Source organism: Microcebus murinus, chromosome 3, assembly GCF_040939455.1.
Source record: "Microcebus murinus isolate Inina chromosome 3, M.murinus_Inina_mat1.0, whole genome shotgun sequence".
Classification (NCBI taxonomy): Eukaryota; Metazoa; Chordata; class Mammalia; order Primates; family Cheirogaleidae; genus Microcebus; species Microcebus murinus.
In genome coordinates this window covers 45818194-45839950 of record NC_134106.1, presented here as the reverse complement: position 1 = coordinate 45839950, position 21757 = coordinate 45818194, and the positions used below count along the sequence as shown (strand labels likewise).

Genomic DNA, 21757 nt, shown 5'->3' with positions numbered 1-21757 from the left:
TTTTTGAGACAGAGTCTCACTCTGTTGCCCAGGCTAGAGTGAGTGCCATGGCGTCAGCCTAGCTCACTGCAACCTCAAACTCCTGGGCTCAAGCGATCCTCCTGCCTCAGCCTCCCGAGTAGCTGGGACTACAGGCATGCGCCACCACGCCCGGCTAATGTTTTCTCTATATATTAGTCGGCCAATTAATTTCTTTCTAATTATAGTAGAGACGGGATCTCGCTCTTGTGCAGGCTGGTCTCGAACTCCTGACCTTAAGCGATCCTCCTGCCTCGGCCTCCCAGAGTGCTAAGATTACAGGCGTGAGCCACCGCACCCGGCCAGAATTATCCTTTTTAAAATGTCATCATTTAAGTTATACAATGAATTAGTCTAGAAAGTTATCCATTTCCTAAATTTACAATGAAATACATTGTTCATTAGTGGGTTTTTTAATTTTTATTATGTTTAGAAATGGGGGTTCTTGCTTTGTTGCCTAGGCTGGTCTCAAACTCCTGGGCTCAAAGGATCCTCCCACCTCAGCCTCCCAAATAGCTGGGGCTACAGTAGTGGGTTTTATTTTGTTTTTTTGAGATGGAGTCACCTGGGGTAGAGTGCTATGGTGTTGGCCTAGCTCACACCAACCTCAAACTCCTGGGCTCAAGTGATCCTCCTGCCTCAGCCTCCTGAGTAGCTGGGACTACAGGCACGTGCCACCACCTAAGTTTTTCTATTTTTAGTAGAGACAGGGTCTTGCTCTTTCTCAGGATGGTCTCAAACTCCTGACCTCAAGCAGTCTTTCCCCCGACCTTGGCTTCCCAGAGTGCTAGGATCACAGGCACTAGCCACTACTGGCGAGCAGTGGGTTTTTTAAAAATGTTTTTTTCATTAATGGATTTTTAACAAAAATCTTGAGTGAGTGAATGAGATGTTTATAGGGTATTTTGCTATATTAAAATACATTGAATAAATTCAGAAGGGAACATAAAACATTCTTTTAACATTATAGTTTTAAAATGATCCAAGTACTATATTATGTGCTCAGAATACATCTTTTTTTTCAGAAGTGAAGTACTGAATTGTGGGTTTGAAATAAGTTAGAATGAGTAGAGTTGGAATGTATCAAATGACTGAATAGTGAAAAGGTCATCATTGATTCACATCACTTTCTTCCTTACTGTGTACAATAATGAAGTAGTTAATGGGAAAGAGAAGATATACTTACATACTTAGCAATAAACTTGTTAAGTATTTAAATCAACACACGTTGCTTAGGTTAAAATGAGGTCTGTAGAGGAAAAAAATTAAGCATGTTGGAAAGAGAAAAGAATAACTACACAACATGAAATAAAATGCCTGGTATGTGTGTCAGATTTTTAAGTTATTTAAAATCATTTCCATGATCTTTTTTTTTTGAAACCAGAGTCTTGTTGCTCTGTTGCCCCGTCTAGGTCTAGAGTACAGTGGAGTCCTCATAGCTCACTGTAACCTCAAACTCCCAGTTCAAGCATCCTGCTGCCTCAGCGTCCCAAGTAGCTCGGACTATAGGTGTGCACTACCACCCCGACTAATATTTCTATTTTTAGTTAGAGAAGGTCTCGATCTTGCTTTGGTCTCAAACTCTTTAGCTCATGAAATTCTCCCACCTCAGTCTCCCAGAGTGCTAGGATTACAGTCGTGAGCTACTGAGCCTGGCCTAAGTCCTATGATCTTGACCAAATCAAAAGCAGAGTCAAAGCCAGGCATGGTGACAGGACACCTGTACTCCCAGCTACTTGGGAGGCCGAGGTGTGAGGATTGCTTGAGGCCAGAAGTTCAAGGCTATCATGTACCACGATCATGCCTGTGAACAGTCACTACTCTAGGCTAGGCAACATAGTGAGACCCCATCTCTTAAAAAATAAATAAATAGAATCATAGGGATGTATACCTATTAGATTTAACACAGTTGTGTCTTATTCTGTTCAGGAGAATACTTACCTCAGTTTTATTGGTAGACATAAAACAGGTGGAACGCTTACAGAATAAGATAGCTGATACAGTGTTTTAACTCAGTCCTCATTCAAGGGAATGCATTTCACAGATTAGGCAACTAAGGTACAGAAAGATTAAGATTTTTAACTGAGATTATACAGCAGGTATTTTCAACACAGAATATTATAAAAGTAAATTGTATTCCACAGACTTGAGCAGTAGACAGTTAAAGGAGGGAGAGGTTGATATAAGTAGGAATCATTAAAAACTTCACTTTTGGTGGTGGTGGTTGCAGAACGACCTGTGATAGGGAAGGAAATAGTACACTGCTACAAAAGGTGCTAAGCCTGTTTGCAGCACAGTTTTCTTATTTAACAGCTTGCTTTGCTAAAAAGAAGGGAGCCATTATACGTTCTTGAGTAGAGGCCTAAAATGATGAAAGTGATGCTGTGTTTAGGGAAACGAGTATGGCAATGTCATGAATAATAGGGGAGCAGGGTGGAGCAGAAGAGCTTTGCATAGCAAGAGCTTTTGTAATAATTAAGATACAAAAAAGATGAAAGTGTTTCAGTGTGATAAATGGACTTGAAGGAACAGAACAGGAACAATATATTTTCAAGAAAGTGCTGGAAGATTTGGTGAATGATTAGGTAGTAAAAAGAAGGACAAAGGTCGCTGTAGTATTTTTGAGTCTTGGGACCAGGAAAATGATGGCTCTTTCCAAATAGTGGGAAGTTGAGCAGGTATATGTTAATTATTTGGTTTGAGGCTTGCTTATTTATTTATTTATTTATTTGAGACAGGGTCTCACTCTGTCACCCAGGCTAGAGTGCAGTGTTGTCATCATAGCTCACTGCAACCTCAAATTCCTGAGCTCAAGCGATCCTCTGCCTCAGCCTATCTAGTAACTGGGACTACTGCACCCCACTAGTTTTTCTGTTTTTTTGTAGAGGCGGGGTCTCCCTCTTGCTCAGGCTGGTCTCCAGCTCCTGGCCTCAAAGCAGTCCTCCCACCTTAGCCTCTGGAAGTACTAGGATTATAGGCGTGAGCCACTGTGCCCAGTCCTAAGGCTTGTTTATTTAAAAAAAAAAAAAAAAAGTCCTATGAATGTATAATACATGAGCACTGGTAAAAATTCAAAAGATACATAGTGAAGTCTCTTCCCACCATAGACTTTGCCCATACAGTTACCTTTACTAGAGGCCACCCACGTTACCAGTTTCTTATATATCTTCCTAGAGGTATCTATATAAAAACAAATATGCACACAGTTGTGTATACAGTCTCCCTTTTATTGGCATAAATGGTAGCATACTATATACCGTTCTGTGCTTTGAAGCGATAGTAAAACAAATAGAGTGGTCTCCTAATGAACATCTGAATTTAGAGGTAGGGTAAGAGTTCCTACAGGAGATACTCTAATTTAAAAAAATCATCACAAGCCAACGCAGGTCTTGGCTACTTGGGAGGCTGAGGCAAGAGGATTGCTTGAGGCTTAGTGTTTGAGACCAGCCTGGGCAACATAGCAAGACTCTGTCTCTAAAAAGAAAAGAGTCATCAAATGAATTTTTAGCTGCAAGAGGGGACATCCCTTGAGGGAGTAGATATAAATTGAGAAAAAGAACAGAGTTTAAGACTGATCCTTGTTGATCTGTGCATATTTATTTATTCATACAGTAATACCTGGTTGAGTGCTGCCTATGTGATGGTCACTATCTTCAGTGTGGATTTTTAAGTGCAATTGAAAGCTTTTGAAGAGTTTTTAGCATAGCAATGTCATGAGCTAAAATACTTAATAATATCAATCTGTGGAGTTGAAGAGAGGCAGTAAGTGAGAAACTCGTAGGAGATTGCCACATAGTTCAAGGAAGAGATAATACTGTATTGGATTAGGGTGATGGAGATGGAAAGAGGTGGATGGATTTTGAGATATATATAGACGGTAGAATTGACAGGGCATGCCTATGGATCAGGTGTTGGTAATCAGGAAGATCCAGTAAAGCAGAAGAATAAGCAATTGGAAAGCTAGAGAATCAGGAAAATGCCTTGTCTTTCAAACCAACAGAAAACAAAATTTCAGTAAGGGAAGGAAGGCCAGTCAGTAAGTAAATGGCTTTCATATCCAGCAAGATAAGGTTTAGAGTATGCTAGGTTTTGGTTATAAGAACATCGCTGAGATGAAAATGGCCATATCTTATTGTATGTATTTCCTAATTGGCAAAATAATCCAATAAAATTGAGAATGTTGGTAGGTTCAACCTTATAGTCGTGGTGGCAGACATACAAATCAGTATACAAGAAAGAAATTTCTACAATTTTGAATACTGTATTTAAGTCACAGCATCAATTTGTAGTGAGTTCTTGGCATTTAGAACTGTAGCTCAGGTGCAAGAATAAAATGAATGATTAGGTTGGAAAAATTGGGTGGGTAGAGGGGCTTTCTGGGTTGTGGTTTGAAACAAGGCTGAGAAAAAAATCTTTGGAATTGGATGGGGAGAGGTCTCTTATTTAGGGGAATAGACATACTTAGAGAAATATAGAAAGTTGGGAATCGGGTGGTTAAAAACTTTGTATTTTAGAATTGGTTCACATTTCATAAATGACATAGCAGGACTGTGCATTTAGACTTAGAGTTTTTGAATTCCATTAATTTCCAGCTATTTGATTTTTAAACCCATTTTCTCTGAACTTCATTTTTTTTTTTGGAGACAGAGACTTGCTTTGTCACCTCAGTGAGAATGCAGTGGCATCATCTTAGCTCACTGTAAGATCAAACTCCTGAGCTCAAGCAATACTTTTGCCTTAGCCTCCGGCACCTGGCTAATAAAGACAGGGTCTCACTATGTTGCCCAGTCTGCTCTTGAACTCTTGGCTTCAAACAATCCTCCCACCTCAGCTTCCCAAAGTGCTGGGATTACAGACATGAGCCACTACACCCAGGCTGAATCTCATCTTTTAAATGGAGATACTGCCTACCTCTTATGATAGTTGTGAGTTATGTATAAAAAATGCTTTAGTGTAGTACCTGACACATAATATGCTCAATAAGAGAACTATTATGAGATTCATAATAATTTTATAATCCTGACATAGGTATGATTGTCCCCTTTTCCAATGAGGTAGATCCAAGAGGTTGAGTAATTTGCTGAAGGTCACAGAAATATTGGACAGTGAAGCTGTGAGTGGTGCTCAGGTTCTAATTCTAATGCAGGGTTATTCCCATTATATCAATATATCACAGATTTTGGAAAGATAAAATATTGCTACTATTTGTAAGCAGTGTCATCATGTCTGTCTGTTCTGTCTTTTTAAAAATCAAGTTCAGAAAGAGTTTAGGTCAGGGAAAGGAACTACTAGAGGGTTAGAGGTTGCATTTTAAGTTAATCTCACTCATTTTCAGATTTTAAAATTGATTCTGAATCTGTAAATTGAATTTTTTAAATAATGCTGATATTTGAGTTTATTTTTTAAAACAAGTATTCCTTTTGGAAAACCAGCTCTGTCTGTACTGAAATTTTGTTGGAGTAGTTAGGGGCAAAGATAGGATTAGTCTGGCAAATAGTAGGATCTTAAATATTTCACAACTCTGAATTTTATTCCTGTTTATGAAGTGATTCAGAACTGTGGAGGAAAACTGAAATAAATACTCCATTGATGTATTAGACCCTTTTAAATGTGTCACAAATGGTTTTATAAATATGATTTAGAAACTGGAGACCCTTTGCCCAAAAAAGATGTTATATACCAAGTTTTTTGTTTGTTTTGAGAAAGAATCTCTCTTCCTTGCCTAGGCTAACCCTTAGCCTAGCTCACAGCGACCTGGGTCCCCTGAGCTCAAGTGATCCTCCTGCCTCAGCTTCCCAAGTAGCTGGGACTCCAGGCATGTGCCACCACACCCAGCTAATTTTTCTATTTTTAGTGGAGATAGGGTCTCACTCTTGCTCAGGCTGGTGTCAAACTCCTGACCTCAAGTGATTCTCTTGCCTTGGCCTCCCAGAGTGCTAGGATTACAGGGGTGAGCCACCATGCCCAGCCATACACCAAGTTTTAAATACAATTGTAAGGTGTCATTTAGACCCTGGATTAAGAATCCCTGATTTAAATATTATCTGAGCCAGGTATGGTGGTGTTTACATTTATAATCCTAGCACTTTGGGAGGCTGAGGCAGGAGGATGGCTTGAAGCCAGGAGTTCGAGATCAGCCTGAGCAACATAGTGAGACTCTGTCTCTTCCAAAAATAGAAAAATTAGCTGGGCATAGTGGAGCATGCCTGTAGTCCCAGCTACTTTGGAGGCTGAGTCAAGAGGATGGCTTGAGCCCAGGAGTTTGAGGTTGCAGTGAACTATGATGAAAAACCAGTGCACCGTAGCCCAGGCAACAGAGCAAGATCCTGTGTCCAAATAGATAGAGATCCTGTGTCTAGATAGATAGATAGGTGGAAAGAAAGAAAAGAGAAAAGAAACAAATAAAGCACTGGGCTCTGGAATGTTTTCTTAGTATAGAAGTTTGAAAACAACCATTTCTTGTAATAAAACTACATTATGAGAGTCTAATTCAGTAAGGGCTAAATTGTCAACCTTCTCTAGCCCATTTTTTACTCCAAGCATAGCCTTGCACATAATCACCTTTTTCATCATTTTAAAGGATGTGACCAAATAAAATTGACTTATTCTCCCTGAAAGCTCATTTAAAATCTGATTCCCATAGGGACACAGTGGAGGTTAAATGTTTTAGTTAATAGAAGAAAACTCTAAGCTTCTTTTGTTTTAAACAGAGGCATTAATAATGTCCCAAAGAGATTAAATCATTTGCCATGCACAAATGAGTAGAAAATGTAATAGCGCAGAACACAATGGTTGAAAACAGACTTTGCCATGAAAAATTGAGCTTGGGTGTATCTAGGTTTTTTGGACTTGCAGGACACCCTGCCATTCAACACTTTTCATTGTTTTAAGTATTCTTATGCTCTCTCGCCCAGGAGCTTTTACTCTGACCCTTGTAATAAACAGTTTTTAGCATGGCTATGTCTGGGTATTTTATTATTGAAGTAGTGGGGAAGGTAGGCAGGATAGGATTTATGACCCATTTGGAGTATACACATGGAGCTGGAAGGTCCTTACTCTGATGACACTTTCCTACCCACTTTTAACCAACTGAAGATACAGTTAAATCATTTCTCAAATTTGACTTATCAAAACAATTACCTGGGACCCTTGTTAAAAATAAGGATTCTTGGCATTCACTCCAGATCTGTCCCCTGGGGAGAGGCATGGGAATCTTGTTTTTAACTGTTCCCCAAGGTCCATCCTCTTTGCATTGAAAAAGAACTCTAAATATAAATCCCATTTAGTTTCTGGGATTTTTTACTAGATCAGGGAAAAGAATTTAAGAATGGGAAAGAGCAAAAGAAAATGATGATGACAAGGGGAGTTTAGTTACCATAATTCAGATTTCATTGCTTACCTGGACCTTCTCTCAGAAAGTGGATTGAAGCCAAAATGGAAAGGGTCTTCATTGGCTGGATAAAGGGTTTTGGATTTCATCCTGTAGTACTTCTCTGTCTGTAGATAGACTATCTGTAGGATAGTCCAAATGTAATGCACAGTAAGAGCATTAGGGTTTAAGAAGAAACCTGTTTATATAATTTACCAAAAGAAGATATGAGTTTTGTTAATATTTAATAAACAGTACATCAGGTGGTGAAGAGTCAAAAATATATATGGTATTCTAAGCAAATAATAACATTTCCATGAAAATGTTCCCTACTGTGATATTTTGAAATACAATTTTGGTCTTTGTCCAGTTCGCTGGCATAGAACTCCTAAAATCCTTGAACTCTTCAAAGTGGTAAGTGTCTTTTTGTGTGCTAATAAGTTGACTGGTGACTGGCAGCCCCTAGGTTGCTTCAGAAAGGGGACTGGTCACTGGAAAGACCAAGGCTTGATTTGAAGGTTGAGACTTTTCAGCCCTGCCGCCTCCCCAACCTCTGGGGAGGGGAGAGAGATTGAAGGTTAAGCCTTTGACTAGTGGCCAATGATTTGATCAGTCATGCCTCTATAAAAACTTAGATATATTGGATTCTGGATTAGAGCTTCCAAGTAGCTGAACAAGTGAAGGTTACTACAAGGTGATATACCTGGGAAGCCCCTTACCCCATACCTCACCCTGTGCCTTCATTTGTATCCTATAAATTATCTTTATAATAACCATGTGAATGTAAGTTAAGTGTTTCTCTGTGAGCTGCTCTAGCAAATTAATTGAACCTAAGGAGGGCTTTGTGGGAACCCTGATTTATAGCAGGTTGGTTGGAAGCACAGGTAAAACAATGTAGGGCTTGCAATTGACATCAGAAGTAGGGGGCAGTCTAAGTACTATTCAGATGGACAAATCATCAAATATAAGGTATTTTGTAGATTATATTTTTGGTAAGGTATAAACTCAATTTATATATATTTTTTGGAAATAAAAGTTGTAGCCATATTAAACTTTCATTATTATGTAACCTTAAAAGAGTGTTCATTTTATTGTGTAGTGACTTTAGTATTTAAACATGTACGTTTGTGTATGTGTGTTTTAATTTAAACACAAGTCTTTTACAGCGGATAACAACCTTTTCCTAAAAGCGTAACTAATCTTTCAGTAGGGATATAACTGAGGACATTCTAGGAGAGTGCTTATTTGAACCTTGGGTTGATTTTTCTACAACCTAGCATGCAGGACCTGGATGCTTTTGGTAGTACTTGTAGGTAGAGCAAATAGCTTCATTTCACTATTGTATTGCATTTCTTTTTTTTTTTTTTTTTTTTGAGACAGAGTCTCGCTTTGTTGCCCAGGCTAGAGTGAGTACCAGGGCGTCAGCCTAACTCACAGCAACCTCAAACTCCTGGGCTCCAGCAATCCTTCTGCCTCAGCCTCCCAAGTAGCTGGGGCTACAAGCATGCGCCACCATGCCCGGCTAATTTTTTCTATTTATATTAGTTGGCCAATTAATTTCTTTCTATTTATAGTAGAGATGGGGTCTCGTTCTTGCTCAGGCTGTTTTCAAACTCCTGACCTCAAGCTATCCATCCACCTCAGCCTCCCAGAGTGCTAGGATTACAGGCGTGAGCCACCACGCCCGGCCTGTATTGCATTTCTTAAGATCCTGAATTCTTTTCCAGATTTAAAGAAGAAAGGCAAAAGTAGAAAGAATTAAGCCTTAAATATTTCCAGGTGGTGGTTACCTTACTTTTGACCAGTTGACAACCAATTCAAAGTAACTGGTAGATAGTTAGCGAATGGAGCAACTGATCTTCTGGAAACAACAGAAAGTAGATGGTTGGAATGTCTATGTTACAGTTTTGGCCAAGAGTGGCTAGCCTTTCCACTACATATTATCTTTATTACCTGAGCCAGAGCCTACTAACCTGTTTTAATATTTTTTGTTTTAGAAAATTGCTCAATGTCATTTTTAGTACCAAAGCTATTTCATTGCCAATATATTACTAAAAATGTCAATCGATTATATATAAATTACATTTATCAGAGGACATTTGTCATTGCTATGTTGTTTCCAGTTCTCTTGTTTTTTATTTATACTTTGTAGATATTTCTTTTCTACTGTGATGATGTAGAAATCTTTATTTTTTTAAACAGGATACATTAATTGTTTGGTCAGAAGCTGAGAACTATGATCTGGCTTTAAGTTTTCAAGAAAAAGCTGGCTGTGATGAGATCTGGGAAAAAATTTGTCAGGTAAGGTGGTTTTTATAATATTTAACTTATATTTGCACGTGTTCTTGAATTTTTGTTTCCCTTTACATTAAAGACATGTACTAGAATGTGGGAGACATGTCTTAGTGTGAGACTTTGACAGCCTAACATGGAAATTGTTTATATTCTACTCCAAGTTCTTTTACTTAAAAATTAAAAAATAAACAACTTCATCATAATTTTGTTTTTACCACTTTAGATTTTGATAGCATGTATTCATAATTAATACCCTATAGAATGGCAAGATCTTTAAACAAACTAAAATATTAAATAATGATGTTGAGGCTCTTAGGATTTTTTTCTTTAATATTCGATCATGTGTTTGCCTAATGTTTATGAATACCGTGCCAGACAGTAACAATCAAAAGTACTCATGACTTAGGGTATAGGGTAGTCTGAAGGTAGTGAGTTATCTAAATTGATTATTCAGTCATTTACAGATGGACTCCTCATTCTACTCATTCTCCCCTTCTCACTGCTATACTTTGCTAGTCTTAAAAAAACGAAAGTAGGTCAGGCGTGGTAGCTCATGCCTGTAATCCTAGCACTTTGGGAGGCCAAGGTGGGCAGATCGCTTGAGCTCAGGAGTTTGAGACCAGCCTGAGCAAGAGCGAGACCCTGTCTCTACTAAAAACATAGAAAGAAATTAGCTGGATAACATATATATATAAATTAGCCGAGCATGGTGGTGCATGCCTGTAGTCCAAGCTAGTCGGGAGGCTGAGGCAAGAGGATTGCTTGAGCCCAGGAGTTTGAGGTTGCTGTGAGCTAGGCTGACGCCACGGCACTCTAGCCGGGGCAACAGAGTTAGACTCTGTCTCAAAAGAAAAAAAAAGGAAAGTACTCATGACTTCAGCTCATGTTGAACTTACAGTGTAACAGAATATATAGGATATGTGGTAACTCTTAGGTAACTAGAGTTTTTTTTTAAATAAACTTCTTATTTTAGAACAGTTTTAGGTTTATACAAAATGTCAACAGAAAATACAAAGAGTTCCTATGTATCCTTTTCCCTGGCACCACCACCCTCCCAATTGCAGATAGTACAGTAAGATTAGCATCTTATGTTAGTATGATACATTTGTTACAGTTAATGAACTAATATTAATACATTATTATTAACTAAAATCCAGACTTTATTCAAATTTCCTCAGCTTTTCCCTAATGTCCTTGTCCAGAATCCCATGTAGGGTACCACATTGCATTTTCTAGTCATGTCTCCTTATCTCCTTAGGCTTCTCTTGGCTGTGACGGTTGGTATTTGGAATTTTTAATAATCATGACATTCATTTTAACTATCATTTTCTATATAAATGGGAGATCACTGTGTTTCAATGGTTGACTAGTACAATACCTTGTAATTGTAGTTTTTTTTGGCTACTGTCGTATTCACTTATGTGAGCTGAGCTTTACTGTCTAGTGATCACTGAAGGTTTTTGAGTTAGTTCTTTGGATATGACCACATTCATTTTTTTCCCTTGATCCTCCCGGTAACACAGTGGCTCAAGAAAAGTATGTGTGAACCTTCCTATTCTTTATAAGGCTTATTTTATGTGTGGCCCTGGATTACTAACCTTCTCTTAACTCTGGGTAGTTTGTTTCTTTCTTCATATTTTATTGTGCATCAAGTATTGCCAGAGCATTATTAGCATAAATTATTAAATAGCAGAATTCCAGCTGATAAACAATTGAAATCAGTAATCAGTTAATGTGATTTTGCATAATTCATGCAACATACATAGAATAAAATCCAAATTGTTATTGTTTTGCCTATTTTTAAACCTATGGGTGGTGATAATAAGAGGGTCCTAATTTTCACCCTTTTATTCTCCATGTGTTCCCCAAGTATTGAGGTTGAATTTTTTTGTGTGCAAAGTTTTCTATAAAATGGTGGCCAGGCACGGTGGCCCATGCCTGTAATCCTAACACTCTGGAAGGCTGAGGCAGGAGGATCACTTCAGGTCAGGAGTTTAAGACCAGCCTGAGCAAGAGTGAGACCCTGTCTCTGCAAAAAAGAAAAATTAATCAGGCAGTGATGGCTTATACCTGTAGTCCCAGCTACTCTGGAGACAGGAAGATTGCTGGAGCCCAGGAGTTTGAGGTTGCAGTGAGCTCTGATGATGCCACTGCACTCTAGCCAGGGTGACAGAGCAGGACTCTGCTCAAAAAAGAAAAGGCATATTAAAGGGCATAAAACTATTAAAATCAGTGCTTTATTAAAAAAGAGAATGTTATAGTAATATGTATTAGGCTGTTCGGAATATTAACAATATATAAAAAATAACTTTTTTTAAATTATAAATTCCTAAAGTGATATTTTATTTTATATTCTGCATCTTCTTCTTAATACAAGCATGGTAACTGACATATATTGTGCATGTACTCAGTATGCATTTAATGAATGAATAATGAAGATGACAGACATCTTATTTAGAACTAGGTGTTGATATACATTATCTGCTAGAACATAAATTTATATGGCAGGTAATATTTTCCAGTGATTAGCCTTTTAGACCCTGACCTATCACAATGATATTATAGGTTGCTTTAAGAGTCACACTTAGTGATTTGGGGATCAATGGAAGAATTACCTTTAGCAAAATTCAAAATTATTAGGTATAATGAAGTTATTAAGCAACTTTTGTGGTAATTACATAACTTAATACCATAAATCTACATAACAGCTGAAAATTTCAGGTTATCAGGGATTAGAGTTAACCTTAAGTTTTAGGTTGAGAAATTTGTAGGTGAAATTATCTGGAGCTCTCTCAAATAGTTGACTCTAAACTTCATGTATTTTCCCTGACTATACTTCACTTTTGATTAGCAGTGACTCCATTACTAGTGTTGGTTCTTTGCAAGGTATTTTTACTGAAATTCAATGGTCAGTTATTTGATTTCCAAGATTTTGAATTATTTTGTATTTTAAAGTAACTAGCTATACTTGGGTATTTTTAGGTTCAAGGTAAGGACCCATCAGTGGAAGTCACACAGGACCTCATTGATGAATCAGAGGAAGAACGATTCGAAGAAATGCCTGAAACCAGTCATCTGATTGACCTGCCCACGTGTGAACTAAATAAACTTGAAGAGATTGCTGATTTAATTACCTCAGTTCTCTCCTCACCTATCCGTAGGGAAAAGCTGGCCCTGGCCTTGGAAAATGAAGGCTATATTAAAAAACTACTGCAGCTATTCCGGGCTTGTGAGAATCTAGAAAACACTGAAGGCTTGCACCATTTGTATGAAATTATTAGAGGAATCTTATTCCTAAATAAGGCAACTCTTTTTGAGGTAATGTTTTCTGATGAGTGTATCATGGATGTCGTGGGATGCCTTGAATATGACCCTGCTTTGGCTCAGCCAAAAAGACACAGAGAATTCTTGACCAAAACTGCAAAGTTTAAGGAAGTTATACCAATAACAGACTCTGAACTAAGGCAGAAAATTCATCAGACTTACAGGGTACAGTACATTCAGGACATCATTTTGCCTACACCATCTGTTTTTGAGGAGAATTTTCTATCTACTCTTACATCTTTTATTTTCTTCAACAAAGTTGAGATAGTCAGCATGTTGCAGGTAAGTAAACTGAGGTATTCTTCACAATTCTGTTTTCAGATATTTAGTTCCCTTGATCATTCAAGCTGGTATTCATTCCCTTTTTTTTAAAGATTTCTTCTGTTTACTTTAAATGTACTGTTAGTATAAAAAAACAGACTTTATCTGTGGTTTTATGAAGGAGAATACATTTTTTTTGAGAATACATTTTAATGCAATTTTTTATATTATTAAATGATAAATTTTATTTTATTATCATTTAATAATATAAAAGCTGGGTTTTTTTAATTTAATTTTTGTATTTTTAAAATTGTGATAGGCTGGATACAGTAGCTCACGCCTATAACCCTAACATGTTGGGAGGCCAAGGCAGGAGAATCACTTGAGCTCAGGAGTTCGAGACCAACCTTAGCAAGAGCAAGACCTTGTCTCTATAGAAAAATTAGCCAGTCATGGTGGTGTGCATCTGTAGTCCCAGCTACTGGGGAGGCTGAGGCAGGAGGATTGCTTGAGCTCAGGAGTGAGAGGTTGCATTAAGTTATGATGACGCCACTACACTCTAGCCAGGGTGACAGAGTGAGTCTCTGTCTCCGAAAATAAATAAAGAAATAAATAAATAATAAATAAATAAATAAATATTGAGACCGTATATACATAACATAAAATTCACCAGTTTACCCAATTTTAAGTGTACAATTCAGTGACATTAGGTACATTCACAGTGTTCATGCAACAATCACCACCATTTATTTCCCAAACTTTTTCATCATCCCAAACAAAAACCCTGTACCCATTAAATAGTAGCTCCCCATATTCTCTACTCCAACCACTATTCTACTTTGTCTCTATGAATTTGCCTGTTATAGAAACTGATGAGTATCTTTTAATCCATTTTGATAGGCATAGTTATTATTAGAGTATGTATGTATGCTTAAAGCTTCCCAAAAAATTCATTTGTGCAACCAGGATTGAGAAATACTCAGTAATTCTTTTTTTTTTATTTTTAATTTTTTTTTCAGCATATTATGGGGGTACAGATTTTAAGGTTTCAATAAATACCCATTCCCTCCTCCCCCCACAAGTCTGAGTCTCCAGCATGACCATCCCCCAGATAGTACACATCTCACTCATTATATATGTATATACCCGCCCCCTTTCCCCCTCCCACCTGCCTAATACCCTATTATTGTAGTACCTATGTGTCCACTTAGGTGCTGCTCTGTTAATACCAATTTGCTGGTGAATATATGTGGTGTTTGTTTTTTCATTCTTGGGAAACTTCACTTAATAGTAAGGGTTCCAGCTCTAACCAGGAAAATATAAGATGTGCTATATCACCATTGTTTCTTAGAGCTGAATAGTACTCCATGGTATACATATACCACATTTTATTAATCCATTCTTGGATTGATGGGCACTTGGGCTGTTTCCACAGCCTTGCAATTATGAATTATGCTGCTATAAACATTCGAGTGCAGGTGTCTTTTTTGTAGAGTGTCATTGGATCATTTGGGTAGATGCCCAGCAATGGGATTGCTGGATCAAATGGTAGAATCACTTGTATCGCTTTAAGATATCTCCATATTGCTTTCCACAGAGGTTGAACTAGTTTGCAGTCCCACCAGCAGTGTAGGAGTGTTCCTCTCTGCATCCACGCCAGCATTTATTGTTCGGAGACTTTTTGATAAAGGCCATTCTCACTGGAGTTAAGTGATATCTCATTGTGGTTTTGATTTGCATTTCCCTGATGATTAGAGATGTTGAGCATTTTTTCATATGTTTGTTGGCCATTCTTCTGTCTTCTTTAGAAAAGTTTCTGTTTAAGTCCTTTGCCCACTTTTTAATGGGGTTATTTGATTTTTTTCTTCCTGATTTTCGTGAGTTCTAAGTATATTCTAGTTATCAGCCCCTAATTGGATGCCTAAGATACAAAAATTTTCTCCCATTCTGTAGGTTGTCTGTTTACTTTCATGACTATTTCTTTGGCTGTGCAGAAGCTTTTTAGTTTGATCATGTCCCATTTGTTTATTTTTGTTGCTGCTGTGATTGCCTTTGGGGACTTCTTCATAAACTCTTTGCCTAGGCCAATGTCTAGGAGAGTGTTTCCAACATTTTCCTCTAGAATTCTAATAGTTTCATACCTTAGGTTTAAGTCTGTTATCCAGCGTGAGTTGATTTTTGTGAGAGGTGAAAGGTGTGGATCCTGTTTTAGCCTTCTACAGGTGGCTATCCAGTTTTCCCATCACCATTTATTGAAAAGGGATTCTTTTCCCCAGCGTATGTTTTTCTCTGCTTTGTCAAAGATTAAATGGCTATATGAAGATGGTTTTATATCAGGATTCTCACATCTGTTCCACTGGTCCATATTCCTATTTTTGTGCCAATACCGTATTGATTTAATTACTACAGCTTTGTAGTATAGTTTGATATCTGGCGTATTAATGCCTCCCATTTTGTTTTTGTTGCCTAGAATTGCTTTTGATATTCGGAGTCTTCTTTGGTTCCATACGAAGCATAAAATTATTTTTTCTATATCTGTGAAGAATGCTGATGGGATTTTAATAGGTATTGCATTGAATCTGTAGATCAGTTTGGGTAGTATAGACATTTTGATAATATTGAGTCTGCCGATCCATGAGCATGGTATGGATTTCCATCTGTTTACATCCTCTGCTATTTCCTTCCTCAGTGTTTCATAGTTCTCCCTGTAGAGGTCTTTTACCTCCTTGGTTAAATATATTCCTAGGTTCTTTAATTTCTTTGTTGCTATTGTGAAGGGAATTGAGTCTTTGATTTGGTTCTCAATTAGATTGTTGTTGGCGTATATGAATGCCTCTGATTTCTGTGTATTGATTTTGTACTCAGTAATTCTTAAGAAATTTTCAGGTTATTTGCTATGTGAAAGTGATTTTAAGTTGTAAAATAAGAGTTTTATATCATGTTAATAGTTTACACACTAACAGTACAGTAAGTATGCTTTTGAAGAATTTGCATTATTTGTGGTATTAGACTAAGTTTTCTACATAACTACTTTTCTTATTTCCATAACAATTACTAAGTGTATTGAGCAGCTACTATATACTTAGCGTTCTGTTTCTCAAAGTGTGTTCTGGGGACCCCTCAAGGTTCTTGAAGCCCTTTCATAGAAGTCTGTGAAGTTTTTCCTTTCCCACTTCATGTCAGCATGAGGCTGTATTTTTCTTATATACCCCGGCCCAAAGAACATATCACAACAGATGAAATGCTCAAAAAGATAGAAGAATCTAGTAGTCTTTTTGTTAAGCCAAACATTAGATTTGCAAAAGTGTAAGAGAGCAACTCAACTTTCTAAATTTTTAAAATTTTGGATTGTATAGTTTCTCTTAAAAATACTTACATAAGCATAATGACTTATTTTAAAAATGAATTTATAAATATTTTCACATGCTCAGTCTTAATTTTAATTGTGGTTAATTTTAAGAGTGTAAAGGGGTCCTGTGACCAAATAGGTAAGACTATCTGTCTTACTGTTAGCTATTAGACTCCATTTTATGACATTTCCAACCAGTATTCATCTTTCTGTTGTTATTACTTTATTTTTTATACAGGATTTACTTCTCTAGATCATTCTTTCACTTGGCAATTTTTCACTATTCCCCAATAATGAGTGTGAGGGAGGCTAGATATTCACTTTAGGTTCTTTTTATAATATGTGGAACTTATTTGTGTTTTTGTTTTCTTCTTCTTTTTTTTTTTAGCAGTGTCTCCCTCTGTAGCCCAGGCTGGAGTGCAGCAGCACAATCATAGCTCACTGCAGCCTGGACCTCCTGGGCTCAAGTGATCCTCCTACCGAATAGCAGGGACCACAGGCGAGCACCAACACACCCAGCTAATTTTATTATGTTTTGTAGAGACAAGGTCTTGCTCTGTTGCTCACACTGGTCTTGAACTCCTTGCCTCAAGCAATCCTCTCGCCTCAGCCTCCCAGAGTGCTAAGATTACAAGCATGAGCCATCTCACCCAACCAGGGCCTATTTTTTAAAAAACCATACTGTGAAATACTGTTTGACTTGCTGAGAGAGAAACAGTTATAGTCTCAAGAGATTGGAAATAGAGTTACACTCTGTAGTTGATGTAAAGGACCCAGTGACAGAAGTTCAAATGTAGCTTTCAAATGACTGCTTTTGACTTCAGAAGGGTTTCCAAATCCATCATAGTAAAAATCATAAGTAATTTTTTATATTTAAAAATAAATTATGCAGGGTGGTGGCTCACACCTGTAATCCTAATATTCCAGGAGTCCAAGGCGGGAGGATCACTCAAGGTCAGGAGTTCGAAACCAGCCTAAGCAAGAGCGAGACCCTGTCTCTACTAAAAATAGAAAGAAATTAATTGGCCAACTAATATATATAGAAAAAATTAGCCGGGCATGGTGGCACATGCCTGTAGTCCCAGCTATTTGAGAGGCTGAGGCAGTAGGATTGCTTGAGCCCAGGAGTTTGAGATTGCTGTGAGCTAGGCTGACACTGCAGCACTCTATCCCGGGCAATGGAGTGAGCCTCTGTCTCAAAAAAAAAAAAAAAAAAAATGCAAACTAATCTAAATATTTATAACACTTCATATGTCATTTCATATATTTTGTCATAGGTTTATTTGTGAAGGCTGTGATTACATAAATCAAATGCCGCTTTAAAAAGAAAGTCATTAGTTGGGTGTGGTAACTCAAGCCTATAATCCCAGCTACTCAACTTGAGATCAGGAGTTCAAGGCTGCAATGAGCTAAGATCGCACCACTGTGCTCTAGCCTGAGTGACAGAGTGAGGTCCCATCTCAAAAATAAATAAATAAAATTAATTAAAGTCTCACTCATTTCTGGTCCATTTTGTGAAATAGATATTTATTTTTTTAGGGATAGTCTTACTCTCTCGCCCAGGCTGGAATGCAGTGATATGATCATAGCTCACTGTAACCTTGAATTCCTAGGCTCAAGTGATTCTTCCATCTCGGCCTCCCAAGTAGCTAGGACTTGCACTACCACACTCAGCTAATTTAAAAAATTGTTTTTGTAAAGTCAGGGTCTTAATATGTTACCCAGGCTGGTCTTGGACTCTTGGCCTCAAGTGATCCTCCCTTGTTTCTAGGATTATAGAGTGAGCCACCATGGCCCAGCCTATCTAAGGTTTACTTATCTCCTGTCTGCCAGCAATGATGCTGAATTCTGTTTTCAACAATTTGTCAAAAGGAAAGTAATTAAGATTGTAGCTAGTGGCATTTCCCTAAAGCCCAGCTATGAGGTTTCCATGCAGAAATTTTTTGGCTAGGTATTAGGTGTTTCCAGACATCCTTACTATCTAGTATACATATCTGTGGCTTCCTTTTTGGTTGTTTTTGTTTTTATTTTTTTTTTTTTTTTTTTGAGACAAAGTCTCACTCTGTTTCCCAGGCTAGAGTGAGTGCCATGTCATCAGCCTACCTCACAGCAACCTCAAACTCCTGGGCTCAAGCAATCCTCCTGCCTCAGCTCCCAAGTAGCTGGGACTACAGGCATGCGCCACCACGCCCAGCTAATTTTTTCTATATATATTAGTTAGCCAATTAATTTCTTTCTATTTATAGTAGAGATGGGGGTCTCACTCTTGCTCAGGCTGGTTTCGAACTCCTGACCTCAAACAATCGTCCCGCCTCAGCCTCCCAGAGTGCTAGGATTACAGGCCAGAGCCACCTCGCCCGGCCTGTTTGTTTTTGTTTTGAGACGGGGTCTTGCTCTGTTGCCAGGGCTAGAGTGCAATGGTGTCATTAATAGCTCACTGCACTCAAACTGCTGAGTTCAAGCAATCCTCTTGCCTCAGCCTCCCAAGTACCTGAGGCTACAGGCACTCACCACCATGCCTGACTAAGTTTTTTTTTTTTTTTGTATAGATGGGGTCTTGCTGTTGCCCAGGCTGGTCTCAAGCACTTGGGCTCAAGGGACCCTCCCTCCTCAGCCTCCCAAAGTGCAAGGATTACAGGCGTGAGCCACCACGCCTGGCCTCTCTGTGGCTTCTTATGACTATTAACCTGCTGTTGCGTGAATTACATAAGGCAGATGAAAAAGTAAGCATTTTATCTAACTGGGCCAAAGTGCGGTAGTACAAAGGTACTTACCATAAATCCTAGCTTAAATTATAGATTTAGTTAACTGAGAAATTATATGAGAGCATTTAGTGTAGTCACTAACTCCTAGTATGTAGTCTAATGTTAACATTCTCTTAAAGCATGATGGGGTGTAAAATTTTAGTTAATCTGACTTTTCTAGCTAATTGCAGTTCAAATTCCCCTGTGCCCAGAATTGATCGATATACTTTAAAAATGTTTTACAAATTAAATTCCTAAAAGCCAATAAAGTAATTTCCACACAAACAGCTACAGAATAAGATCCTTTTCAGAACAGAAAGTTTTCATTTCTCCCCTTACTAGAAATGATGGAGGACAGGAATCTCAAATGTTGGCATTTTAATACATTTTATATGTTTCCATTGTTCCATAGATAAGTTTAAAATAAACCCAGAAGGATCGGTGATCAGTGGTTCAGTTCCTTTTCATCTTTTTTTTTTTTTTTTTTTTTTTTTTTTTTTTTTTGAGACAGAGTCTCACTTTCTTGCCCAGGCTAAAGTGCTGTGGCGTCAGCCTAGCTCACAGCAACTTCAAACTCCTGGGCTCAAGCAATCCTTCTGCCTCAGCCTCCCAAGTAGCTGGTCTATAGGCATGTGTCGCCATGCCCGGCTAATTTTTTCTATTTTAGGTAGAGATGGGGTCTCACTCTTGCTCAGGCTGGTCTCAAACTCCTGAGCTCAAATGATCTGACCGCCTTGGCCTCCCAGAGTGCTGGGATTACAGGCGTGAGCCACTGCACCCAGCCATCTTTTCCTTAATATATTTTGCAGATAATAGGTTTTCAGTACCAAAAGAGAAAAAATTTCTAACTTTTCATTCCAGTTACTAATTAAATATGTAAAATCCTCAAATGCCTTTTATTTTTTTATTTCTATTTTTTTTGAGGCAGAGTCTCACTGTTGCCAAGGCTAGAGTGTTGTGGCAGTAGCCTAACTCACAACAATCTCAAACTCCTGGGCACAAGTGATCCTCCTGCTTCAGCCTCACACGTAACTGGGACTACAGGCATGCGCCACCACACTGGGCTAATTTTTCATTTCTATTTTTAGTTGACCAGCTACTTTTTAAAAATTTTTAGTAGTGACGGGGTCTCACTCAGGCTGGTCTCGAACTCCTGACCTCAAGGCCTCAGGAGATCCTCCTGCCTTGGCCTCCAACTGCTAAGATTATAGGCATGAGCCACCATACCCAGGCTTAAATGCCTTTTAAAAAACTGTTCAAAGTAATAATGGCTTTTTGTTTTATTTTTAGGGACTTTTTTTGAACTCATGTAGAATTTGACATATTAAATTTTATGTTACTAGATTTGATTAATTCTAGCTTGTATATGTTTTGCTTTGGTTTGACTCATAATTTTGAACTCCTTAGGAACCTATCCTTTAGTTTATTTGGTATGAGTGACAAAAACCTCATTCATTATTTTGGGGATATGGATTCTAAATCCATATCTGTCACTAGATATCCTCAGAAGAGTTTACTCTTTGGACTTCAGTCTCTTAAAATTTAAAATCAGCCAGGCTAGCTAGGCAGGGTGGCTCAGGCCTATAATCCTAGCACTCTGTGGGGCTAAGGCCAGAGGATTGCTTGAGCTCAGGAGCAAGAGTTCAAGACCAGTCTGAGCAAGAGTGAGACCCCATCTCTGCTAAAAACAGAATAAAATTAGCCAAAAATCTGCCGTCTCTATTAAAAACAGAAAAAATTAGCCAGATGTGGTGGCTTGTGCCTATAGTCTCATTACTCTGGAGGCTGAGGCAAGGAGGATCACTTGAGCTCAGGAGTTTGAGGTTTCTGTGAGCTAGACTAACACCACAGCACTCTAGCCTGGACAACAGAATGAAGACTCTGTCTCAAAAAAATTTTTTTAAATAAAATAATAAAATTGGCTAGGAAATCTCTGTATAATGTTGTACATATTAATTCTAAATTCTAAAATTCTGTATTTATGTGTTTCTAAAAATGATGAGTGGGTTCTATTTTCTTTTTCCTGTTTTTTACATTACTGCAAAGAAAGTTGGAGAATTTTTAGTAGCAACCATTGTCTTTTCCCCCACAAGGTTTTATTCTCCAGAAAAGCAGCCACGCACAATTTGACATATATATGTGTATTTATTAAAACAAAAGCTCTTAAAACCAAGTAGAAAACAAACATTAAAGTGATCTAAAGAAATTTTTTTAATTTGGAGAACTAAGAATTTTGAAGTAAACATTCCAACTATGTGATAGGCTTTAAGTAGTTGATCATTTGCTTCCTTAATACATATATATATTGGAACAGTGATTTTGTAGCTTAAAGAATATGATCAAGAATGTTGATAAAACTGGTAATGTTGGTAATATTGGTAATGTTGGAAATCAGGG

At 37.9% G+C, this 21757-nt stretch overlaps 1 protein-coding gene across 4 annotated transcripts in view; it reads left to right on the top strand.

Moving 5' to 3' along the window:
* Positions 1-21757, top strand: part of PPP4R3B (protein phosphatase 4 regulatory subunit 3B) — a 66221-nt gene that overhangs the window by 4738 nt on the left and 39726 nt on the right. For 3 of the 4 annotated variants that reach the window (XM_076000788.1, XM_076000787.1, XM_076000789.1), the window contains exons 3-5: positions 9590-9688; positions 12665-13288; positions 19166-19339. In XM_076000788.1, the coding sequence (XP_075856903.1) occupies positions 9590-9688; positions 12665-13288; positions 19166-19339 (897 nt within the window). The remainder of the gene's footprint in view (positions 1-9589; positions 9689-12664; positions 13289-19165; positions 19340-21757) is intronic. The other variant, XM_076000790.1, reaches the window with a different exon arrangement.